Raw genomic sequence first — 23,769 nt, 5'->3', positions numbered from 1 at the left:
CATCAGCATCCCCTCTTCTCTTCCAGATCCAATACTTGGACCATACTTCCCAAAGGCCTCCTCCTTCCCCTCTTATTTTCCTGACCATTTCTAAGACAAAATAAGATTTGTGATTTTTCCATACACTGGTCAAAGAAATAACACTGAAATAATACTGCTGTTAATTAACTCCCCCCACATTGTGTGACCCCACCATCAGAAATGTCTGCAAAAAAACAACCCAAACCAAACAAAAATACCACAAGGCCTTTGGTTTAGTTGAATTATACGAACACACGATACTTCCCTATCCAGTATGAAAACCAGAGGAAAACAAACCAATTCAGGACACAACTCCTTTTCTCAGCAAGCAGCCTGACCGAGGTCAGACCCTGCTGGTGGTTCTCTCCTGTCACCTACCCTTCGACCAAGGATTTGGTTGATGGCTGCGCTCTCTTTCAATGTGCATTCTGCTACAACTTTTGCTCTCATTTCCTTCATATACAACATAAATGCATTAAGAGGTTTCTTTATGTGTGGCTTCTTTTTCTCTTCTTCTTTTTTGGAGTCCTGATGCTTTCTGAAGGGTAAAGATACAACAGACAAAAACCTCACAGTGAGAACTCTTGTGAATTTATTAAATTAATCCCCTCAATCCCTTAACATTAATCCTCAGAAATTAGTCTCTAGAAAGAGGAACAGAAGGTTCTCTAGAGCCCTTGCCCCGGCTGCTGCATTGGAACAGTTTTAACAGCATTATAAAAAAAACCTTCTCTCATGTTTATGTAATATCATCAAGTATATCCTAGGCCCCTAGAATAACCTCAGAAGGACATGGACACCCAGGCCCAGAAAATGGGTTCTTAGTTCATGGGGAGGGCTTGTGAGCATGATGGTAGAGGAAATAATTACATCCCAACGTCCCTGGGAACTGAAATGCTGTTTCTCTGGTACACTAATGACATGAAAGGGAGGAAGCTCCAGACATGCAAGGGGCAGAGATAGGGTACTACTCTCTTGGTTCAAACCTAAACCTGATATCAGCTCTCTCTGCACCTATTTGCAAGTTGTTCATGATCAAATTTATCTTCTCCTGTTGTGTATCTGGTATCTTATGGCTTCAAAGTAGGCACTGCGTGACAGGAAAACTGTCAAAAAGCTTAATTATAAATTTAAAAAAATCCATTTTCTTGTTAAAATGGGGAGAAATTAATACCTCATTGTCTATGTCACAGAAGCAGTCTGAAAGACTGTTAGCATTATTTTCATGTGCTTTGATAGTTAAACTCCATCCAACTCAATCAGACAAAACAAAAGGAGAAAAAGCAATTTAAGAATATTTTACAGCAAAAGCACTGCCACAGACTCAAGGGTTTTTAAAGCTACACATGCAAAGGTGATACCTTATGGGTGGTAAAAACAACGCAATGAAGCAAAAACTTACGAGCTGTGGAGTGAGCCGACGTCACTCTGGGAAGATTCTTGTTTGACTGTTGGTGTGACTATGGCCGGATGAGGGATTCCAGTTGTATGTAAACTATGGTGTGGCGGGACCATGTGTGGAGGAAACCTAGAGGAGAGAAAGCTGTGTAAATCGTCAGAATAAAAATGAATGAATGGGGAGGGATGTGTACACACATTTAAAAAAAAAAAAAGGCATATAACAAGCACATGACAGCTAGACAAAGCATATGAAAGCTGGCAGCATTAATTAGCAATAAATTAAACATAATGACTCTTCTAATGTCATTAAAGCCAAGCTTCCCCTTCATTATCATTACTGACATGAGACATCATGATTTTTAACATCTTTAACAAAAGGCAAATTCAACTGGATGAACTTGGATGAAAGTGGAATTTCAGCTACCTGCAAAAAAATCTACCAGTCCATTTCTTTACTAAGAAATTATCTGTGGCAACTAAGAAATCAATTTTTGTAGTTCTGAATCATGTTGTGAATTTGGGATGACATCTTTTGTTGCATATTGACAGCAAAATAAAATATTAATGCCAACACAATCCAGATGCATTTTTGATAATCCTTATAGAAGCCTCATTAGGTACATTTTGTTGATGGAGCAGAAGAAAATATTTATTTGTGTCTAATAAATCTTTGAGACACCCTGCTCATAATAGAAGGCTGGAAGACTGTAGAATTAAGTCAATTTTGATATGTTAAGGTAACCCACTAAGGTTTAAATTCAAGTAAAATAACAGTCTCTCTAAAGAGAAAAAATATTGCCAGCTTTGTGGTCAAATACATGGATAGGTCCCAGTCCTGCAATTGGATGCAGAAGGATGTGCAACCCTCTGCACAAATCTAATTACTAGAATGAGGCCACAGCACAAACATACAACTATCATTCGTATTTTCTAATTTTTAACTGAAATTAACAAATTTCTCAAAAACATTACTAAGTTATTATTCCTCAGTTATTTCAAAAAGGTTTTGCAGTGAATAAGGAAAGCACAATACGACTGAGCTACTGCCATAGAAAACACCCACTGAAGTCAACAGGCCTCTAGCGGATGGGATCTAGCCTAAAATTCTGACTTAAAAATATCTTCCCACAAAAATTTCATGGCTAAACGGATCTGGCAAACTGGAAGTTCTTATTCATTGTAAATTCCTAGACTTATCTCAGATTTTGACCTGTCTTGGTCCAAATAAAAAACCCTAAGAATATGGAATGTTCAAGGGCATAAATAATTATTTCGTCCATCACTGATGTATGATTTTTTCCTAGCTAACGGTTTAAAATGAAATTGATATACTATGATTAAATAGACTGTATACAGTCATCAGAAATACATTGGGTTTTCTTTATATTTTCTCCTCTCTTAGAAATTCCATTACTGAACTTAAAATCCAAAAACTTGCCTAGACATTCTCTATATTCAGAAGATGACACAGAAGTACTTTCATAAACAAGAAGTATTGTCTGCTGTGAGCTCTGTGCATCTTTGTCTACCAGCTGGTAGTACTCAAGATCGTTAGACAGAAGAATTCTATCTTTGAAGGCAGTGGTGGGAAGAGCTGGGTCTGACAGGGAGAATGTGAAATTGTTCAGACTACAGAGAAATGCAGCTCCTACAAACAAAGACGTGGAGAAAAGGAAAAGAGAAGAGTGTGATGGCAATGGAGGAAGAGAATGTTAGCAAAATGGTCATTCTTTGTGTTTCTACTTTTGCTCAAGACACATGGACACAAATCTCCAAATGGTCTGTCAAAGTGCTTTCACTGCTCCCTGAAAGAATTAGCTGAAGGAGAAGTGAAAGTCTGGGGAAATGCATTGGTACACGGCAGGTTATAACAGAAGGGAAAGGTGAGCCTGCAAAGAGACCAGTGGACAGGTCTTCTGCCATGGCACTGCCCCACCACCACCAAGACTGGAATGGACTGCCCAGGAAGGTGGTGGAGTCACCGAGCCTGGGGGTGTTCAAGGAAAGGCTGGATGTTGTGTTGAGGGACATGGTTTAGTGGGAGCTATTGGGAATAGGTGAACAGTTGGACTGGATGATCTTTTAGGTCTTTTCCAACCTTGGTGATTCTATGATTCTATGATTCTAAGACAAAAAGTGCACCTTTATATTGCTTTCTTCTGCTCTCAGTGATAGCACAAGGACAGAAGGGTATGAGAGTGGGCCTCAACAGGGTCAGACTCACTGCTGTGGAAGGGCTACGAAGTGTCACAAAAGGCTGATTACAAGAGGAGTTAGTGGGGACAAAAGGTGGTGTCTGTTAAGTTCTGAACGGGACCCCAGGGAGCAGCTGTGATAACTGGGTCATGGACTTGCTTGCTGAATGTAGATCTGATAAAAAATTAAAAAACACTGAAAAATGAACACTGCCTACATGTTGGGTTGTTGTATCATCAGGATCTTCAAAGGAAGGAAATTCAACAAAATGGAGGAGGTTATTCTATGGGTTTATTTTTAATGAAGACTTAGGCATCTCCAGCTAATCAAAAATTGAGGAGAGTGAAGAAAATCTGCTTAAATTGTAACTTTTTCCCAAATTATTGGAGAAATACTTTCCCACTTGCCATTTAGAAAAAAGAGTGCCTGTAGGAAGAGTGACTAGCTGGGGAGGAAGAGCAGCAGAGGGGGAATCTGCTACGCACACAAGTTGTGTGGAACAAAATGGCGAAACCTTCCCTGACTTTTGCCAGGCTCATACCTCACCCAGTGAGCTCTACACTTCAGACACGGCCACCTTCCTAGCAGGCAGCTAGAGCTCAGAAGTCATTTTGGGATAGCAGTTTTTCCAAAGGAAGTTTTGTGTTCATTGCCAGTGAACATTTATTATTGCATGCTGAAAATGCATCTGTCCTGACACAACACTTTCTGTTGGACCTGGACATTCCTTTCAATGTATGGGCTGTACAAATATGCTCTAAATCCCGAAATGGATCACAGCATCCCATGGACTCTAGTGAGCAGGGAATTAGACTCAAAGCCCAAGGCCTACTGATTTCCATGCAGACATCCAGTCACGCAGCAATAAGAAAGGGGCAAAGCATTAATTTTTAAGTTCCTGGCTGCACTCCAACTTCAGTAATTGCATTCAGCAAAAGTGAGTTTCCTCTGAAATTTCAATTACAACAGGTATTTTCCACTGCCACCACTTAACTGCTGTGCAGCGTTTGCCTAGAATAATTCTGTTCAATTATTTCTTGATTTCCCCTCACATCAGTTGTTTTTTCACAATAGGTCCACTGTTTGCCCATCAGTCAGTTAACCCTGCCTCATTTTGCATTATGGGCATATTTTGGAGGGGTAATGAAGGATCAGAAGATGTTATAAGTATGTTGAATGCATAAGAAGTGAGTGGGATGTTGTTACAAGAGGAGAAAAGAGTTGTAAGTGGTTAAAACAACCTGAAGACACTACCTTAATAGTTTAAATCATTTATTAAAATCACTATTAGTCACCCATTAACCTTTTATAAACTATTCATAAGCACACTAACTAATGAACTGTAATTACTTAGCTTTGGGAATATTCTGGGCTAGGAAGCATTATATGCTCCAAAGGTCTACATCATAACGTAGGCAAATGAGGGAATCCCTTTGAAAGAAAGGCTCAGGAAAGCCATGGATAAGGTCTCTAAGAATAGTGTGGTGAGGCTGGGGTCTGCCCTCTCATCACACGCTGAGGCTCTGCCCAGAGGGCAGGTCTGTGGGTAGGCACGAGCAGCCCGGGCACATCAGCCCCATTGCTTAGCCAAGCCAGTGACTAAGGGTAAGGGCTGTCCCACTGCCCAGCACAGGTGCTCCAGCTGATAAGGCAGGCGTGAAGAAACGTGTATGAGAGCAGGTATGCCCAGAGGGTGTTCCCATAGAGGGGAAACCAAGAGAGAAGTTTCTGGGCTGAAACAAAGGATAAACATCTTAAATCTATTCATCATCCTGTGTGTGTGCCTGAGCGTCTGTGTGCGTATGGGCACGTGTCAAGAGACAAAAAGAAAGGCTGTGTGCATACACACACCCCTCACCTTTGCCTAAGACATCCCCCTGTATTTTTTTCTCTAGACAAGTATTCCATGAATTGCAATAAACACCCTAAAAATTCTAAGCAGCTCATTATATACCACCGTCTCCTTTTATGGCTCCAAGCCAGAATATAATGATGAGTCTTAACTTGTTAAGGACAACTAATTTTTTGTTCCTGGCTGTCTCAGGGGCTTCTCTCTTACTCACTCTCACTTTACTTCACTGTTGACATGTTTCTGTTAACTGGATGTCATCTGCCTGCCTTGATTTTATGCACAAGCAGTGGGATGCATTTTTCTGTGCAACAATTCTGCTTTGAGTTGCATTAGATTTGTCATTATTCTCTCATTTTCCCCTTGCACTTGTAACATTTCATCTATTCCTGCCTTATTTTTTGAGCCACGGTGCACCCACATTATGGTTTATACATGATCTTGCTCCCTTTGAAGCCGGCAGATTTCAGAGCCAGCCCTCGTCAGGAGAAGTGCCTGCTACCAATTTAGCAGGCTGAGGGCCCCGAGCTCCAACAACTCAATCTAAAGGGGGTCACAGGGTGGCACAAGCGAGTGTCAGCAAGTGCTGTTTAATTGCCAATCTAGGCTTCTCCATGGTGTTTAAAGTATAATGACCCATCACTTAATTCTGAGAAGTCCTGGCCCTGCTGCTGAATGGAATGAATATCAAAGGATGTGCTAGAACAGGGCAAGGAGCCTACATTTCCTATAACTGCCATAAGTATAATAGACCTCTACTTCTGTCGTCCCATTACCACAATAATGTATTTAATTTGCTGTGTACTCTTTTTAACTAGATACCTTTCATAAAGCCTATCTTGGGAATATAGCCTGCCCCCTCCCACAGCTCCCCCCTCCCCCAAATGACTAGCCTCTCTAATAATAATTAAACTAAATCAAGCTCTACTTTGCCTCACACCATGCCTGCAAGTCTTTTATAGATATTTAAAAAGATTAAACAGAGCGAAGGAATTATTGTTTAAATTTGCAGCTCTCTTTCCAACACAGGATTTTTTCCTCCCTCCTTTGGGTCCATTAATTTTATTTTTTTTTCAGTTGGTTTTTCTAGTTGCCTTTCTGTACTTGCTGGAGCAATGTGAGCAGATTTGAATTTCTGCTTTTACTCTACGTATCTAAAGCACACAGCACAGTATTTCCCCCCCTTCGTTCACTCATAGCTCTACTTACAGGTTTTCACTGCTTAAGAAGGTGTGCTTTTTTCCCCTATCACCTAATCTTTTCCTCCTTAAATCCTCTATAAGCCAACCTTCACATATTAGACTGCAGAGATGGAGAGGAAGGGACAGAGAAGGGAAGGGACATGGAACCTTGCTATGTAATTCATGCTAATTTAATTATGTGCCATCATCAAAATGGATTAGCTGTTTCAGCCCATCAGGAAAGTCTAAACCTCCACCGATTTAATTAACCAGACTGAAAATCAGATGAACAGAAAATAAAACTATCATTAGGAGCAATTAGTGATTACTTAAACATAGTGCTGCCAACCAGTTTGTAAATAAAACTAGCAGCCCCTGGAAAATTAGATGGAATTAATTGGAGGTAGGGAGGGGGAGAAACATATACTTCTGAAGCTTTAGAGGGTCAGGCAGGCCCTTTTATGTTGACTGTCAGTGTTTGGAGATTTGGTAGGGAAAACACAGTGCAATAGCCTTCCTCCTAACCTGCTGCTTGCAGGGCAGCCCCCCACTCCACAGTCTCTCCTCTTGCACACAGGCTGCTGCTCTGAGAAAGCAAAAGGTGTCACAATTTCTCCTCCTTGCTTTTTAAAAATCACTTTTTCTCAGATTTTTCATTTAAACACGGCTTTCCACTACTCCATCTCTCTCTCAAAAACAAATTCTTAAAGCCCAGTGAGAGCAGCAAGACATCCTATTCTCATGAAATTTGAGGATGCTGCTCATGCTCTCCTTCTCCATGCTCCCAAAAAACAAAAGTTTAACTGAGGTGCTTTCAGGATTATGTTTCCTAGATGAAATGCCCTCCTCTAGAGAAAGTAGCGGGAGGAGTTACGCTTGCTCTCAACTCAGGACCTCAGTATTTGAACTCACCTTGACATGGAAGCATTGACGGTCAGAGCTGTTGGGTAAGGGTGGCGGAAACCCCCTGTCGTGATTGGGTACACTGGCTGACCTTGCCTGGCAAAAAGAAGGGAAAGAGAGAATGAGAGAAAGAAAAAAGGGTTTAAAAAAAAAAAAACAACAAAAAACTTCTCTCTGCGCAGTAAGCTTTATTCTCATTTGATCAGAACAAAAATCTTGGGGATTGTACAGCAAGGATCAAAGGAAAGAAACACAGAACAATTTGAATGCCATAAATCTGATAGGAATGGCTAATTAAATTTTATAACCTCTGCTTATGTCAATAGAGACCCTCTCCCCAAGCTGAAACTAGGTGTTTTGTTGTAATAATTAAAGGCGAAGTCTCGCTTGCTTTAATGGAGCCATCACACTAATTGAGGGCTACACATCCAAAGGAAAACAATAATGAATGTAAATTTATACCAAAATAAAGTACAGTGAATCAAAGGACTTCAGTTGCGCTTTGGGCCTCTTTCGGTATTTAGATCTCGGTGAGAAAACATTAAATTAACAGAGCTTAATTTGTAGCCTTTTGTCAGATTAACAAGTGTTGACAAGAGTTACCGGGGGAGAGTCCCCAAGAAGTATTGTGGGTAACCAATAGACAATCACACCTCATTACAATAATTAAAAAATACAGCAACATGCAAAACAGCATCCTCATGAAAGACGCACAACTTTTTCTGACTGAGATTTGTCTGTGTTGGCTGGTTCTTTTCATCTGTCCTTCAACTATGTCATCTGAATGGGCAGGCTGCGTTCTGGGGGGCTACTATGCTAGAGACATTCATGTTAGTTGAGGGTAGATGGGTTGGGAAGTTGAGGGTGAACCATGAGTGGCAATGAGAGGGGAAATAAAAACCTTGTGTTACTTCTTCAAAATTGGCCATGCTACTCTTCTAGAGCAAGAGTGAATGAGATGATATCCCTCAACAAAAGCCATTTGACTAAGAGTTATGAGTAGACAAATACACCATGGGTGTTGGCTTGCTATAAACCAGTGGTGATGATCTAGTCTTTCCATGACAAAGATGACCATTATCACCTTCCTGATGAAATTGGCCACGTGTGGCAACACTTATGTGAGTTTGGCACCACATCACGAGGTTCAAGGAGAACAAACCTGTGTCTGCACACGTAAAACTCTTCAAGATAAGGATGTGCAATAAGGCACAGGTCAACAACAGTGAGGAATTCCTTCCTACTTTCTGTCATCCCTAAAATTACCAACTCAGCATTTATTGAGTATATTTAATGCTGAGGCTTCTGATCTGCAAACTTGAGCTAAGTAGTTGCAACGCAGCTCTGAGCCTGTGCTGCCTTTACTTCAGCCAGGCCTTGTAGGTAGGAAAGAAGGAGAAAAAAGAAGCTGACATGGGTTCAAGGTGTCTTACACAAATGTAAATCACCACAAGCAAGGTGGAATTTATAATTTCAGAGAGCAACACTCTGGGCTTTTGTTCTGCTCATGCTATGCTCTTCTGGAGAAACTCAGCCTTCTGCAGAGAGCTGGTGGATGTGCTTCCCCTTCAGTGAGAGAAGGCCTCTAGCCCACGCAAGTGGCATTACCACAAAAGAAGACTTGCAGAGAGGCCACAAGTGGACTGCTGAGGCCTGAGCTCCAGCACACCAGGTATCAGTGCCCCTAGATGCCAACGTGCGTGTGCAGCCTCCACTCATCCCAACTCTCCCGTGGGTGTGAATTCTGTTGCCTTAGGGAAGGCAAACTCACAGACAGGTATTTTAGCACAGAAGCCCAAACAACCTAAAGCAGGAACAAGCAATTTCTAGCTTTGAGCAAGTAATTTCTAAAGAAATATGATCTCCCTGATACTGATGAAGCTGGCTATGTGAGAAAAATAAAGTAATGATCTTGATCTATAATAGCCATTTTATACAGCAGCACAAGTGTATTTTATGAGAATTAAAACGGAATATACTGTACACAAGGCCTAGGAAGTGCTTAAATGTGTCACAAACCCATTGCAGAGGTGCCAAATTTAAAAAAAAAAAAAAGAAAAAAAGAAAGGCTCAGTTATTGGAGGGAGCCTTATACTCAACAGGGCTGTGCAAGCGGAATATAAAGAGTTGGGAAAACAAAACAAACAAACAAGCAAACAAAAAAACCAACACACCAAAATAAGCAAAAAACCCAACAACTACTTCATATGGCTTTTTTTCTTAGCCAGTTTTAAAGTAAGCTGATTCCTCTTTCTTGTTTGCAAGAAAACTCCATTCCTTAGATTCCAACTGTCCAACCCGGTCTCAGCCAGGAATGCTGTTCACCAGTTGATGTAAAGCTCTACTATTTCACAAGAAAAACGAATGGGGCTTTAACAGGGAAAGCCAAAGAAATTTAAACTTTCACATTTATAATGAGGATGGCCCCGTTAAAAAAATGTAAGAAGTCCATTAGATCCACTGTGAACTCACAGAAAACCAAACATGAGGGTGTATTAAACAAACAAATGTGGTTAGTGTAAAGGTACTAACAAGAAAAGAACATTTCTGCAGAACAGCTTAAAAATGCATGCTTCACGAGCCATCAGTCGGTTGAGACAACATGCAAAGCTGTGCGCAGCTGCCTGTGTTTGTTTAAGACCACATGACTTGGTGCGAGTTTTAATTAATTTTTATGAGATGGGTAAATTGATAATCACTCAGTAAAGTGGCAGTTGGCAAACAGACTTATCTCAGTACGTACACACAGGCGCGCACACACACACAATTTTTAACATGAATTTTATACATCAAAAAAGAAAATGGAAATTAAAAAAATGGAACTCCTTACTGTGGTACTAACCATCCTAGCGGATGGGGGATTTGTCCTACAGTGCCTGGTGATAGGGGATAATAAGGAGATATGTCTGGAGGATGTGGAGGCCTTGGAATTCCTGCGGAAAAGGAACATAAAGTGAGGTTAGTGTTGAGACACTGGAGAAAGTAAACAAGGTAAAATTATATGTTTCTACATCGCTATCTCTTCTTTCTCACTCCAATACTCGTGACTTTTCTTTGAGTTTTTACAAGCTGTTTCACAGTCTTATAAATGGCCTCTTGGCATCTTGATAAATGAGTTTCAACCAGAAAAACTGATGCAGTTCTCTCTGTCATCTCCTCAAGCATAATTATTTTGTTATTAAAGTGAAGAACGTAGAAGCCTCAGCTACTGTTCTGGTGAGATGCTGTGCTAGGTGCTGTCTTCAGTGATCAACAGAACAATCAAGTTTGTGGTTTATTCACTCTCAAACTCTCCAAAAGAGCACAGACTCTACCCTTACTTCAACTGCATACTCAATAGCAGGGCAATATTCCAAAGCAACCTCCAAAAAGAGTTAGAAAGTTGTTATAATTCCAAATGGTGTTTGCTTTTGAAGCACATGAATGACACTTGGTTTTGCATTCCTAAACTTCTGCAAAACCAAACAGAAGGGCAGAAAAATAAAAGCAATGACAGAGCCTGGAAGTGCTTGGTAAAATAGGGGGCAGAGGCTGAAGGTATGGCGGGTAGAACAGGAAGCCCATCAATTCTCTCTGAAACTGGTGCAACCCCCACTCAGGGAGCAGAGTGGAAGCTCAAACCTTAGGATCCTTGCCTTAGAAGCAAGTAGGAATTACTCAGGGGAGGAGTAAAGGCTACAGGACTGAGACTTTCAAGTACCAAGTCAGAGCTCAATTACATAGCTAAAGTAAAATTAAAACAGAGGACGTTAAAAGGAGGGGGGACCACAATAATGGCTAAAAACTATTTTTTTAAGTCACTCGGGAAGCTCTTAATCTCTAAATTAAATCTCCTTGTGAGATTTTCATGCAGACACTGCTTTTTCTCCATTACAAAAACCAAACAGATTAACTGGGCTTTAACCATCCGGTGAGCTATTTGCACACTTGAAAGAATGTTCACTGAAGAAAAGCAAACAGTCTATGGACGTTAATCATATGTTTTACGATAACCATTTAAAAGCTATTCCCTGTACTACCATAATTTAAATGAGAGGTTGCTATTCTCTTGCAGCACCCAGTGATGGCGAGATGGATTCCTTTTAAGCCACGTGAAGTTAGTATTAAGGACAATTAAAAGGGGCCCCCACTGAAGTGTATGGAGTGAAAAACAGCTAATGCACTGCCTTGTTCAAGGGCTGGAGCTTAAATAAATTATCTGCATATGTTAGGGCAACACAGGGCAATTCTTTTGACAAACTCTGAACTTGGATTCAGTTTCAGATGCTCTTTCCAATTAACTAGCTGGCACTTGGATTAACAAAAACAAAACCACTGTCACTAGGAGCTCAGTGCAGCCTGAAGAAAGAAGATTGACGCTGTTTGACTTCTCCGGGCCCTCGGGTTAAACAGGGACTCTTTAAAAGTTAGAATAACATGTAAATTCTATTCTGTAACACCAAAAAATCTAGTCAGGGTTTTACACATTGCTCTATATTCACGAAGACTGCCCTTCAGGCTGAACTGAGAGTTGGGTACACTTACATTGGGGAAAAGAGTTGCAAGAAGATAGCTTGAGTTAAGTAGTTAGAGTGGATGAAAATTCAACATAATAGGAGAAAAATGGCTGAACTCCTGACACAGAAACAATGGGATTTGGGGAATTAAAAGAGATTCATTTTGAAACTGGTCATGACCCACCACCTTTAAAATTCCAGCTGCAATTTTGTAAGTGCAGATCACAGAACGTACATGTTTAACTCTCTGGGTCGTGCATGCAAACCAAGCAGTTAGCATGTCTGACTACTGGATGGGGTATCATGATTGCACAGAAACACACCTGCAAACGGCCCCACACATGCAAGTCTGGTGTCACTTTGCAGAAGCTTTATGAAAATTCACCCAGTAGGTTTCCTTCTGAAGCCTAATTAGCTTCAAAAGAAACTATTTTGTCCAGATTCTCACATGCATTTGACGTTTTACATGCCTCCTTTGGTGCTCCAGCATGGGAAATCCTTCCCCATAATATGAAGAATGGAGAGATCCACCCACACTCTCTCAAAACCCAAAACTATTTCCCACCTACCTGTTTTTGGATCTACGTCGGCTGGTAAGTGTGGAGGAGGGTTTCCTGGTGTGAAGTGCTCATTGCTGTACGTGATAAGCGGTGTAAGAGGGTGTACATGGTGCGGGTGCTGCACAACTGGCACTTTGTTAGACTGTCAAGAGAGAAAGGTCGATGGCATTAGAGGAAGGCTGCACTCTCCCCACTGCAGCACAAGGCACAACATGCAGCAAACAGAGCACCTAGGATTCCCGTGAGCTCCATGCTCTTCCGGATCCCTTCTTGGTGCCAACCTTGCAGCTTTCCCACCCTCTTGCTTAAAATCTGCTCACACACTTTCCCTGCTCTTGAGTTTCTTTCATCTTTTTGACCTGTCGTGCTCCTGTATGGAACAACAGCAATTCTTTAAAATTTGTCCTTTCTATTTTATAATCTTGGGCTTCACCTCGAAGATGCAGGCAGACTCCTCAGTGAGGGGCTGACAGAGTTCCCCATTTAATTAGCAAGAGACCCAAATGCTCACTGACCTGTAGGTCTTTTCCTTTCCCCTTCCTGTCCTCACTTTCAGTTCTGCATTTTACTGCTCATTGCAAATACTCCAGATAAAAAGCCTTTGTAGTGCAAGAGTATTCCCTTCATCAGCAAGCATTAATCTGACAAGCAATCACCTGCATATTTTATATATATATATTTTAGAGGAGCTGATTAATTATCAATTCATCAGAGTGCTAATAAATGGAAACTGGATACTGATGAAATAGGCTACTAAAATATTTATCCGTATAAATAATGGCAAAAACATAGATAAAGCCATTGAAATTCAAACTCTTGTGGAGGGAAAAATCACATAGATATCAGGAGGTTTTTCTTTTTCTTTTCACATTCCTAGCTCAAGGGGGGGTGGGGGGGGGGGAATATATATCTTGTTCTTCATAACAATAATAAAAAGAAAGAACGAGTCAATGAATGAAAGGAAAAGACAGGCTGAACTGTAACTTACCCTTACAAGATCACAAAGAAAAAATTAAGCTGAAACAAGCAAACTGCTGGACCATTTACTGCGAGTAATCCAATTGCAAAAAACCCTATTCCCCATAGAGGATTTTCACTAAAATCCTACAACAGGGACATTTAACCAGATTAGGTACCAGCAAAGATAAAGAGGCTGGTATTAGATGATGAATGGATTAGAGTCAGGTTTCATTTTAGAATGTGTCTTCATTTCCTTTTATTACTTTAAGTAAGGAACAACTTGCATTAACATCAAGTAAAAGGAATCGCATTAAAACAGAGCAGCGAGAGCAGGGCAGCCCCGACAGCACCGCTGCCATCCGACGCCCACTGCTGCCAGCACAGCACCCCAGTGCTGGAGCCCATGCACCTCAGCTCTGACCCTCTCAGCTTCTCATAGAAGCCTTTCAGAAACAATTCAGTCATTTGTGAAACGACAGCAGGATTTACTTTCCTGCAGCCCTTGCAGAGAATGGTTCAGCTCTGTGGCACAGAAAAGTCCACGCGAGTCATGGCACATGGGTCTGAGGGCAGCTGTAGAGCTGTGGGCAGCTCACAGCTACACAGAGCCAGCCTCATCATCAGAGAAGCCATGTTGATTTAGCCCCTTCTTTCCAGATGTCCTCTGACCAAAAATCTGTTCTCTTCCAAGTGAACCAACCCTCAACGCTCTGAAAGTACTGAAGAATTTAGCAAGCTTTCACACTAACAGCATAGCATTGTACGTGGCCAAATGGCTAGCTGAAATCTAGTTTGCAGAAAGCAATGTTCCCAATGAGAGGGATTTCTGTTGGCCACAGATTGTTCTTTGGTGACCAAAGCATGAGTGTTGGCTGCTGGAGCTCTCTGCTCTCCCAATTACATCCACACATTGCTGCTAAAAACCTCATCCAGGTCCTGAAGGACGTTAAAACAGCACAGTGCTCTGTCTTCCACTGAGAGTTTGTTCTCATATAAACTGGAACTGGTTAGTTAAAAACACAAGTAAGGGACAGAAGAGCCCCCTAAGGAGGGTTAGACATAAGCCAAGAAACAAGAAACAATGCTCGAGGAGAACAATAGACTTGCACACCTATATATATATATACATACCATAGAGGGTTACATGTGTACTGTGGGAAACCACTTTCCACTGCTCTGATAAACCAAGACCCCTGCAATTTCTTGCCAAAATGGCATGGCTTTTACATTGTTATGTGCTTTACTTAACCCTTTTCACAGAAAAAAAATGGAATGGAAAGGGGAAAATCAATAACAAAAAATCAACAGCCTAGACTTGTCTGCAAAGTTTTCCCCAGGTAAGTCACTTTTCTTGGATGACTGCCCTGAAGTTGGATGATTCATGTAAAGGTAGTAGGTATAAGGGCAGGATACTTAGCAAATCTGATGGTGTTGGGGCAGAGGTGTGGGGAGAATGTACTGGGGAAAAAATGGGAAATTAACATCTCTATGCTCAAAAATCAGTCAGCAGCTGTATTGCTGCCCTCGGCTTGGACTGCGCTCTGTTTTGCAGAGTTTATTACACACTGGGAAAAGGTATTCACTCTGCTCAGAATAGCACACACAACTTGCAAGCTAAGCTAATCATGCACAGTATGATAATGAGCTACTCTTTAAAAGCAGAACTCCTGAAGTTAACTGAGCTTCCTTGGAAAAGAGAAAAAGAAAGGACTAGCTGGGAAAGAGCAGGATTAATCCTGCATATGCATCTTCCTTTGAAGTCAATGGGAGCTCGGCCAGAGAAACAAGTGTGGTCCTAACCCCATCCACTGGCAATGAAAGGTAAACCAGGGAAGAGTCAATAGGAGACACCTATTAGGTGATCTCAGCCACCCAACCCCCTGCAAAAGGCCCTTCCCCAAGACACGTTTGTGAGTACTTCAGGAAGGGCAGTTTTAAACTAAAAGCTGTTGTGAGATGCCGGAATTTCTCTGGCAACTTGAAGAATTCCATTTATGGCTATGTCAGAAAGGGAAAGCAGAGCTGCATGGGCACATACAGATTAGCATCAGTGCATGCGATAATAGGACGGGAGTAAGTGGAGATTTCTGGAGAGAAATCTCAGCGTCTACAAAGCACCAAGTCATCTGCTGGTAAATCACTTGTCTGCACTGAAAGCTGGGATCTCATGCACTGGGTTAGAGGGCATGGTAAAGAATTGCAAAAAAACAACAGAAGTTTGCTTTTCTTGATAACCCCTGCCTGAAGCAAACCAGAGGAAATTGTCCCCATAGGGACCCAACTACTAAATCTCTATATATGAATTTGAAATGCTTTTGGGAGCGCTTAAACACAGATGATTTTAAACAACAATTGAGCTGTGGAATGAAAAAAAAAAGGGTAACAAATTCAACAGTTTTTGGACTGATATATATTAGAGAGAGATTCTGAAATCCATTTAGCCTAAGTTTGATAGGAGCCTTTAGGGAAAAAAAAAACACCAAAACAACTGAACTTCAGATTTAAACTGCAGGGGATTGTGTGTGTAAATTGCTGTGTATTAGTCTTTGTTGCATGGTAAGGACATTTCATTAACAGGATGAAAGATGCTTCTATGTGTATACAGCCCAATTTAATACACCCCACTGATGAATACTCCCCATTTATTGAAGAAGTTAATACATGCTGTATAAATCAATAGTTCCTAAGTCTCTAAAAGCAACATAAGACTTGAACAAGATGAAACACTGCATTGTTGGGCACACAAAGAGAAAACCATCTTTAAATAGGAAGAGTTTGTAACTGCAGGTTTTTTTGTTTGCAAATTCATAGCTTGTTTGGCTTTAATAATAAACATGGTATAAACCCAAGAGAAGAACATGCCAAGGTTGCCAGAAGGTCTGTCCTTGTGGAGGTAATGTGGCGTTACTAAAATCTACAAAAAGCATCCCGTTTCCAAGCAAAGCACCACCCCACCACAGCAGCAAGGTAGCCTGACCCTACAGCACTGCCTCTCTCTTCCATCCTCACAGCTCAGGGCAGGGGGAAGCTCCTGCCCTGGAGGACAGTAGGGTCGTGGAGCACCTCTGAAGCGTGCCCCAAGACCCTGCACCCGACACGCTGGGCAGGGGGTGGGCAGCCTCCCATGAGCATCTCCTGCAAATGGGACCATGGACAGGGGAGATGGATGAGCACTTGTGCCCCGGGCCCCCTCTCCTTCCCCATCACACAGGACCCCGAGCTTGCCATTCACCTTCAAACCTATTAATCACCATCCACCAAAAACAAATGGAGCTAGAGCTCCGCCTGTCTTTTTTTTTTTGCTACGTCCTCCTCTTTCCCGTTCCCCTCTGGCTTTTCCTTTCCGCTGGAGAAAGATGGGCCCTGAGAGTGCCTTTATGAGCCTAATACAATAAAACAAAAGCAGCACAGAAGAGGGTTTGTCAGCCTTTCCCTCTCCTCCGGGATGGATGCAGAAGGTCGGAGGTGGTAGTGAATTAGCAGCCCTCCTGGAGCTGTTCCCTGGGCTAGGCAAAGGGTCCCATTCAGTATCAGTTCACATTAAAAACAGGTTTATAACTTGTCTCCCTGTATTTTCCAGATGGTGCTATTGCAGTTATGCTATGGGCAGGGAAATGTTAACAGATGTTCCTGAGCTGCTCTTGCACTGCAGCTCTGAAGATGCTCACAAGAGACTGTCTTTTTTTCCTCTAAGTTGGTCTCTTGCTGGACCTGCCTCGGAATTAACTTTCCTCCTCCCAAAATCTGTAAGTTTCAGAAACATAAGCAGCAAGAAGGAGTAAACTCCAAGATATTGTTGAAAATGAAATATTCTTCCATTTCTTGCCAGAGTGACCAGCACCCAAGGGAGAGCACCCAGACCAGCCAGAGCTCCCCAAACTCCAGCAGAGAGCTACAACCACCGAGCGGATCTCAGTGCAACCATCTGGGGTCACAGAAAGGCTAACACCAACCAGACCCACCACTAGATGGGAAGGGATGGGCACTGAGTCACAAACACAAAACTCCGATGCCAGTGAGAAAGCATTCCCTGAAAAAATAAAGATTTTATTTTACCCTGCTCTGTTTATTTTGTAAGGATGTTTTCACACCTGACTAAGCATTTTCTCCTGAAAACTACTTCCCCTTGCCCCATTATGGCTGATACAGTGGCCTGAGCCCTTTCACAGTTCAATGTAGCTGATTTCTGCCTAAGGTCCTGCCCTAAGCTAACTGCCTATTGTAACGGGAGACAAGGCCCCCATTGATAATCCCAACTCGCCCTCCTAAGAAAGGCTCATTTTCTTCTTTCACACAAATGATGACAGGAGCACTGACAGCCATGTGCTGGGACAATACCCCCCCCCTAGACAGAGGCTGACAAAAAACCACCTCCCAGCCCTCCCCTTCAGAAAAAAAAAAAAGTGGGGAGCAGCATTCGATATCTTTGTGCTGCCCCTCCCCTTCCCAAGCACAGCACCAGCCTACCTGCTCCAAAAGAGCCGTCAGCTTCCCCCAGAGCTGCTCTCCTGGCGATCCCACACGTGCATCCAGCAGTTCCGTTCAGGAACGCAGCGTTTGCATTTTCCCTCAGCTCTCCTACGTGCCCCCTGCACAGCGAGGCACCGAGCCCCTGCGCCAGCCATTCCCCGTGTCCTTCCCAACCCGGAGCGGGTGCTCAGAGGGGAAAGGGGGAAACCTTGGAGATGTTCAGGAAATTTCCACTTAATTTCGCCAAAAGGCAATTACGTGAAATGATCTGGTGACAATTAGCATATGCCAAATCCTCTAGCGTAAAAAGAAAAGAACGGGATTTAGCTAATTACCGCCTTGTAGTTTCTAAGCAGGAGAATTAAAAACATTAGCAGTAAAACATTGTTATTAAGTGCTCTCACACTTTTCTTGCAAAGCAGGTGTCGGCTGAAATCTTACTGCTACTGTATTTTGGAGGATTTTTTTTTCCTGTTTTTTTTTTTAAATTTTTATTTTCAAGAAAAATAAACAGGGTCTCGATACAAGTGTAATGCTGCATCCTTGGACCACACAGTGTTATGGGGACAGCAGCTCAGCCCCAGATAAACACCTATTTAGACACAGCTATACATTCCGACATCCCCCAGTATCACTTTTAATTATATTTACATCCAATTTTACCTGGTCATTCCCTCACTGCTTTATTGACATAGAGAATGCTGCATCCATCCTGGCTCTGAGCGCGTGCTCGCACTTCCCCAGCTGTACCCCATGCACGGAGGCTGCACACTGCTGGGCAGCGTCCCAGCAGCTCAGAATTACGGCTGATGGGATCAACAGGTGAACCACTCCATGAGGGTGAGCAGCGCTGGGACTTTGTGTTCCAGGCACAGAGGGGCTAAGGGTGAGTTTTTCTGCCATGCAAGGAGATATAGCGCTCCTTTTCACCATCGGACAAACATCCCATGATTTCTTTGTAATTAACTAAAGTATAGTTAATTACTAGGCAGATATTATCTCTTTTCTAGCAAGTAAGCCTTCCTTCATGTATAACAAGGTAAGGAGCGGAGTGGTGGCATATATCTGATTAAAGCCAAAAGAACATTCTTTCCCGAAGCAGTACCACTAAAATGTGTCAACAGAAACACGGAGCAAAGCGACTGATGAAAGCTGAACAGGTGCTCAGGTGATGGTCCTGAACAGCACTGGGGGAGAGATGCTGAGCAACAGTGCATGCACCGAGATTCAGAAAAGGTGGGAAGAAGGAAAAAGGAATTTAAGCAAAAGACTGATTGCATAATTGCCATCAGAGACCTCATTTTTAATGCGCTTTGTATGGATACCTATTAATGCAATTTTACTTGCTACCTAGCAGTCTGTAAAATGCCACGTTATGAACAGCTTTGCTTCTTGCATGTAAATCACAGCTTTCAGCACCACACAGCCGTGCACCGCGGAAGAAAGCCCACTGATTTCATTAGGGTATCTCTGATTTCTGTCTCCAGCAAGAACTTGAATGTGAGGTTATTAAAAAAACTGCAAGAAATGAAGAGAAATTGCCATGCATGCCTACCCCCACCAGCACTGGGCTATTTCAGCAGCAGCAGCGTTATTAAAAAACTAACATGCACATACATGCCTCGAGATAGGACGCCAAGTTTTCAGTGCAGCCTTTAAAAATGCAGTGCTCACAAATTATAGCAGAAGGTGCTCAATACCTCGACACAACATAGGTAGCAAATGTATATTGAATACTTTACGAAATAACAAAGCTCTAAAAATGTTTTCATTTTTAAATGTGCTCAAAACATCAATTATCCACCACAAAACTACTGAGCGGCTCAATTAACAGTCCAGACCAATTATTTCTTGAATAAATGCAGAAGTTCTCTGAAAATGTGAGGCTGAACACGCCTCAGAATTGACACACCTTGCCTGTATTTTGGAAGATAAGGGGCCAGTGCACCCTGCACCCCAAGGCCTTCCGCCCTACCTCTCAGCAAAAAGAATTCCTGTAAAGGTAGAGAGCTGCTTACGGGGTCTCGTCCCCACTCATGTAAGGCTGCATCCTCAGCAGCATGCAGGGAGAAAGAAACATCTCAATAACTGTCAGTTCAGATTTTAATGGCAATAAATCTCTACAGGATTTTATCACCTTTATGCTTTATACAAGAAAAGGCAAATAAATCAGCTCAGCAGTTAGCAGAAATATTAAATACTCAGGAAAGGTAGCACCAAAGTGCTCCCGGATCGAGGGACCCAAAAAGCAAGCCTGGCAGGGCTGGAAAAGCCAACAGCAGAAAGCTGAAGGCTCCCACAGAACCTCCAGTTGGAGCGAGATGCTCTCGGAGATCATTCAGCCCTTCTTTGCACTCTGTGTATCAGTATGGGCAGAGGACAGCACTGGCTGTCGGGTTGGGTTACTTACTGGAATAAGGATGAAAAAAAAAAAGAATAAAAAGTCTGGCAGACTTCTGGTAACAAACACAGAAGCACCACGTCACGACACACATTAACTGGGATTTATCAAAATTCAGCAGTATTTCTCATATTGTTTGTCACTGAGTGGAATCATCTTTATGCAGTGCCCCTGAAATTTTCACCTTTACAGCTGAGCTTCATGAAGAATTCAGAAAATAGAATGGGGTATCAACCAAGCGCAGCATCAAACCACTCAATTAAAAATTACTGTATACAATTTTCATTAATTTCCCCCAAAGAAACAAAAATAATCTCGTTCTGTGTACGGCAGGAGCGAGACCACATCCGTTCCAAAGACCCTTCGTTGTACCACATGTGCCCTGCCGCAAACCAACTTTTCCTCCTAAAACAACAATTTTACCTTCATGGTTTCAGAGTTAAGGAAATATCGCACTGAACTGCGGAAAGCTTTGAAGTGGCCCCCTCCGCCCCAAAGGAGAAAGAGGAAAGAAAGAGAGTGATGTCATGTTCCCTGCGTGGCTGTATCACTGCGTGCGGAACACACAGATGATACACGCGCTCCCTTCACCCTCGCTGTTAACCATTGTTCCCCATCTATAAATCAGAACCTGAAACCTGACGCACACGGGGCTCTGAGCCCCCCCTCTGCACACACCCTGATCCCACCCTGCGAGCGTGAGAGGATTTCTTCCCCCCGTCCAAAAAAAAAAAAAAAAAAAAAAAAAAAAGAAAAGAAATCGGGTGGAGGAAGGAGAAAAGAGGAGGAGTGCAACAACTCTGCCCCGCTGCACCATTGTGCCGAGACAAAACCCCACTCGCTTCCCGCGACCACTGGAAAATTAAAGTGCCATCGAAAAGTCATGCTTCCCCCTCCTAAAAACAGTGATTACCATAAAATAAATAAATAACAACAGCACGGCTAACAAAGGTCGCAGCCAGGGATGCTCGCCTGTTTCTCCCCCACTTTTTTTCTTTTTTTCCTTTTCTTTTCTTGTTTTTTTTTTTTTTTTTATTCCACACGCGACGAAAGAGAGAGAGAGGGAGAGAGCGGGAGAGAGGGAGCGGAGTCACATAAGAAGTTCAACGGTCAAGACGGAAAGCGCGCACGCAGCAAGTGCTACTCACCCAGCAATTCAAATTGAGATGCCAGCAGCCCAACTGCTGGAAGAGAGAGAGCCCAGAGGCAAGCGCTCCTCCTTTCCCACTCAAATCTTCCATTCCCACTAAAATTGCATCCCTCGGGTACATAACAGCTTTGTCTTTCCTTCTCTTAACCTCAAAAACTTTGTTTCTTTACTGTCTGGATGCCAATTGTGCCGGCTTTGTATTATTTTCCTTGCAGCTTTTCTCTCTCTCTCTTTTTCTTTCCCTGCTCGCTCCCCCCCCCCCTTCTTTCACTTAAAGTACTGAAAAAGCTGTCTTAAAAGATCAAGATGTCTCCAGTATTTTGGCCTGGTGTTTTCTGAACGCTCCAAATCCACTGTCATGTTGGCCGTGAGAAGTGTCTTATTTCTAAATCGCCTGCCGCAGTTAGCGAAGTTATAGAAGCTCTTCTCTTCCCCAGTAAATCACTTTACCATCCTTCTAGGGAGCGGGGAAAAGCCTTCCCCCCCCACCATGCAGGTATGTCTGCTCAGAAGAGCAAAAAAAGCAGTTACCTTGGAAATCAGTGACAATGCCACCACAGCCCAGGCTGCACAGGTGCTGCAGAGCGCGGCAAGGATGCGGCCGGGAGGGAGCGTGACCAGCTCAGTGCTGCAGCCGCTGTACTGTGATGCTGTCAAACCCCTCTAAACAAATTTCTTAGGGGAAGAGCTGTAAGAGGGAAGAGTATTTTCGCAGCATTGTAACCCAGGGGTGACATTTGGCAGACCTTTATCATCAGCTCTGGTCTCCCCCCCCCCCCTCTCCTCCCCTCCCCATATCTTTTCCTCTTCAGGAGTATTTAATATTTCTGCTAACTGCTGACCCCACTGTCAGAGGAACTTTGGGATTGCTTGCCTGGCGATTGTATTTCCCTAGGGGACAGCACACGGGGATGCCCTGAGCACAGCCGAGCCAAGCGGGGCTGCAGCCTGGCACCGCACTGACACACACAACAGAACCACAGCATCCTACCTGCATCCCTTATCCCTTGGCACAAAGTTGTCAAGAAGTCACCCTGCAACGCAAGGAGGTTTGAGAAGCAGGGCCCCACTCTATCCCGCCAGGTGAGATGGTCAGGGGGCCCAGAGCTGAGCCCTCCACCTGCACCTGCCTGCCCCCCTGCAAGCACAGTATCCTGTCCCTGAGCACCCATAGATAAATGCAGGCACAAAACTGGGGCTGTTTTACGCGGGAAGAGCTTGGATGGCTGCAGGCTTGTACTGGGGACGTGTGTTAAGTGGCGGTCGGATGAAGAAAGCGGCAAAACTGAAGCAGAATGCAAAGGTGGCACCGGGACATGGGGAAAAAATAACACTAAGACACTACGTGGGGAAGGAGCCCGGCCCCGCTTCCCTCTCCCAGCACTGATCCGGCCCCGACGAGCGCGATGTCAGCCAGCAATCCTTAAGGCCCTTAATACCAAAACAAAACCCGCGATTTCCCTTTACACGGCGACAACAAAAGCAACGAGGCTCCAGTTTGACAAGTAAAAAGCCCCGACAACACGGCAACTAATTGCCTTCCCTCCCTCTATTCACAGCGGCCACCACAACTCGGGCGGCCGCCTTTTGTCACACGTGCGAGTCCCGCTGCAGCTTTGGCAGTGACCGGACGGGACACGACGCGACGAAATGGGACGGGACAGGACGGGACGAGACGTGCGGCCTGAAGGAGGGCTGCGAGGGTCCCTCTGCCCCACTCCGCCCCACAGCCGCCGCGGGAGAGGAGTTGTGCCCCGCGTCGCCCCGCAGCCGTCGGGGAAAAGCCCCGCGGGGCTCAGCCCCGGCCCCGCGCTCCTTACCGTGCAGCCGCCGTCCCGGAGGGGAGGCAGAGACCATGCGGGGCCGCGGCTCGCATCCCACATCCCCGCAGCAGCCGATGCTACGACAAAGTTTGGTATTTACGGGATGAGAGGGATAACGCATCGCTCGACGTTTTCGGAAAAGTTTAAAAAAATACATCGAGAGCCTCTGCGCTCATTGAGGGAAAAAAAAAAAAAAGAAAGAAAGAAAGAAAGAAAAGATAAAAACAAAACGGAGGGGCAAACTCTGCTAGTTTCACCTCGAGGGGGGAGGACAGGGGGCACAAATCGACCCCCCCCCCCCCCCCCACGCGCAGATTTCACGCCTTTCCCAATGAAAATACCGCGATCAGCTCTGACC

General features: G+C 43.5%; 1 protein-coding gene across 22 annotated transcripts in view; it reads right to left on the bottom strand.

Annotated features, from left to right (window-relative positions):
• TCF7L2 (transcription factor 7 like 2) overlaps positions 1–23,769 on the bottom strand; it is a 171,154-nt gene that overhangs the window by 14,000 nt on the left and 133,385 nt on the right. For 13 of the 22 annotated variants that reach the window (XM_048945638.1, XM_048945639.1, XM_048945644.1 and 10 more), the window contains exons 5-9: positions 12,617–12,749; positions 10,382–10,484; positions 7,561–7,647; positions 1,424–1,564; positions 400–559 (exon numbers count right to left, since the gene is read on the bottom strand). In XM_048945638.1, coding sequence (XP_048801595.1) covers positions 400–559; positions 1,424–1,564; positions 7,561–7,647; positions 10,382–10,484; positions 12,617–12,749 — 624 coding nt within the window. The remainder of the gene's footprint in view (positions 1–399; positions 560–1,423; positions 1,565–7,560; positions 7,648–10,381; positions 10,485–12,616; positions 12,750–23,769) is intronic. The other 9 variants (XM_048945641.1, XM_048945646.1, XM_048945647.1 and 6 more) reach the window with 3 other exon arrangements.

The sequence above is a fragment of the Lagopus muta genome, chromosome 5 (genome assembly GCF_023343835.1).
Source record: "Lagopus muta isolate bLagMut1 chromosome 5, bLagMut1 primary, whole genome shotgun sequence".
NCBI lineage: Eukaryota > Metazoa > Chordata > Aves > Galliformes > Phasianidae > Lagopus > Lagopus muta.
This window is presented reverse-complemented; position numbering and strand designations above follow the sequence as displayed.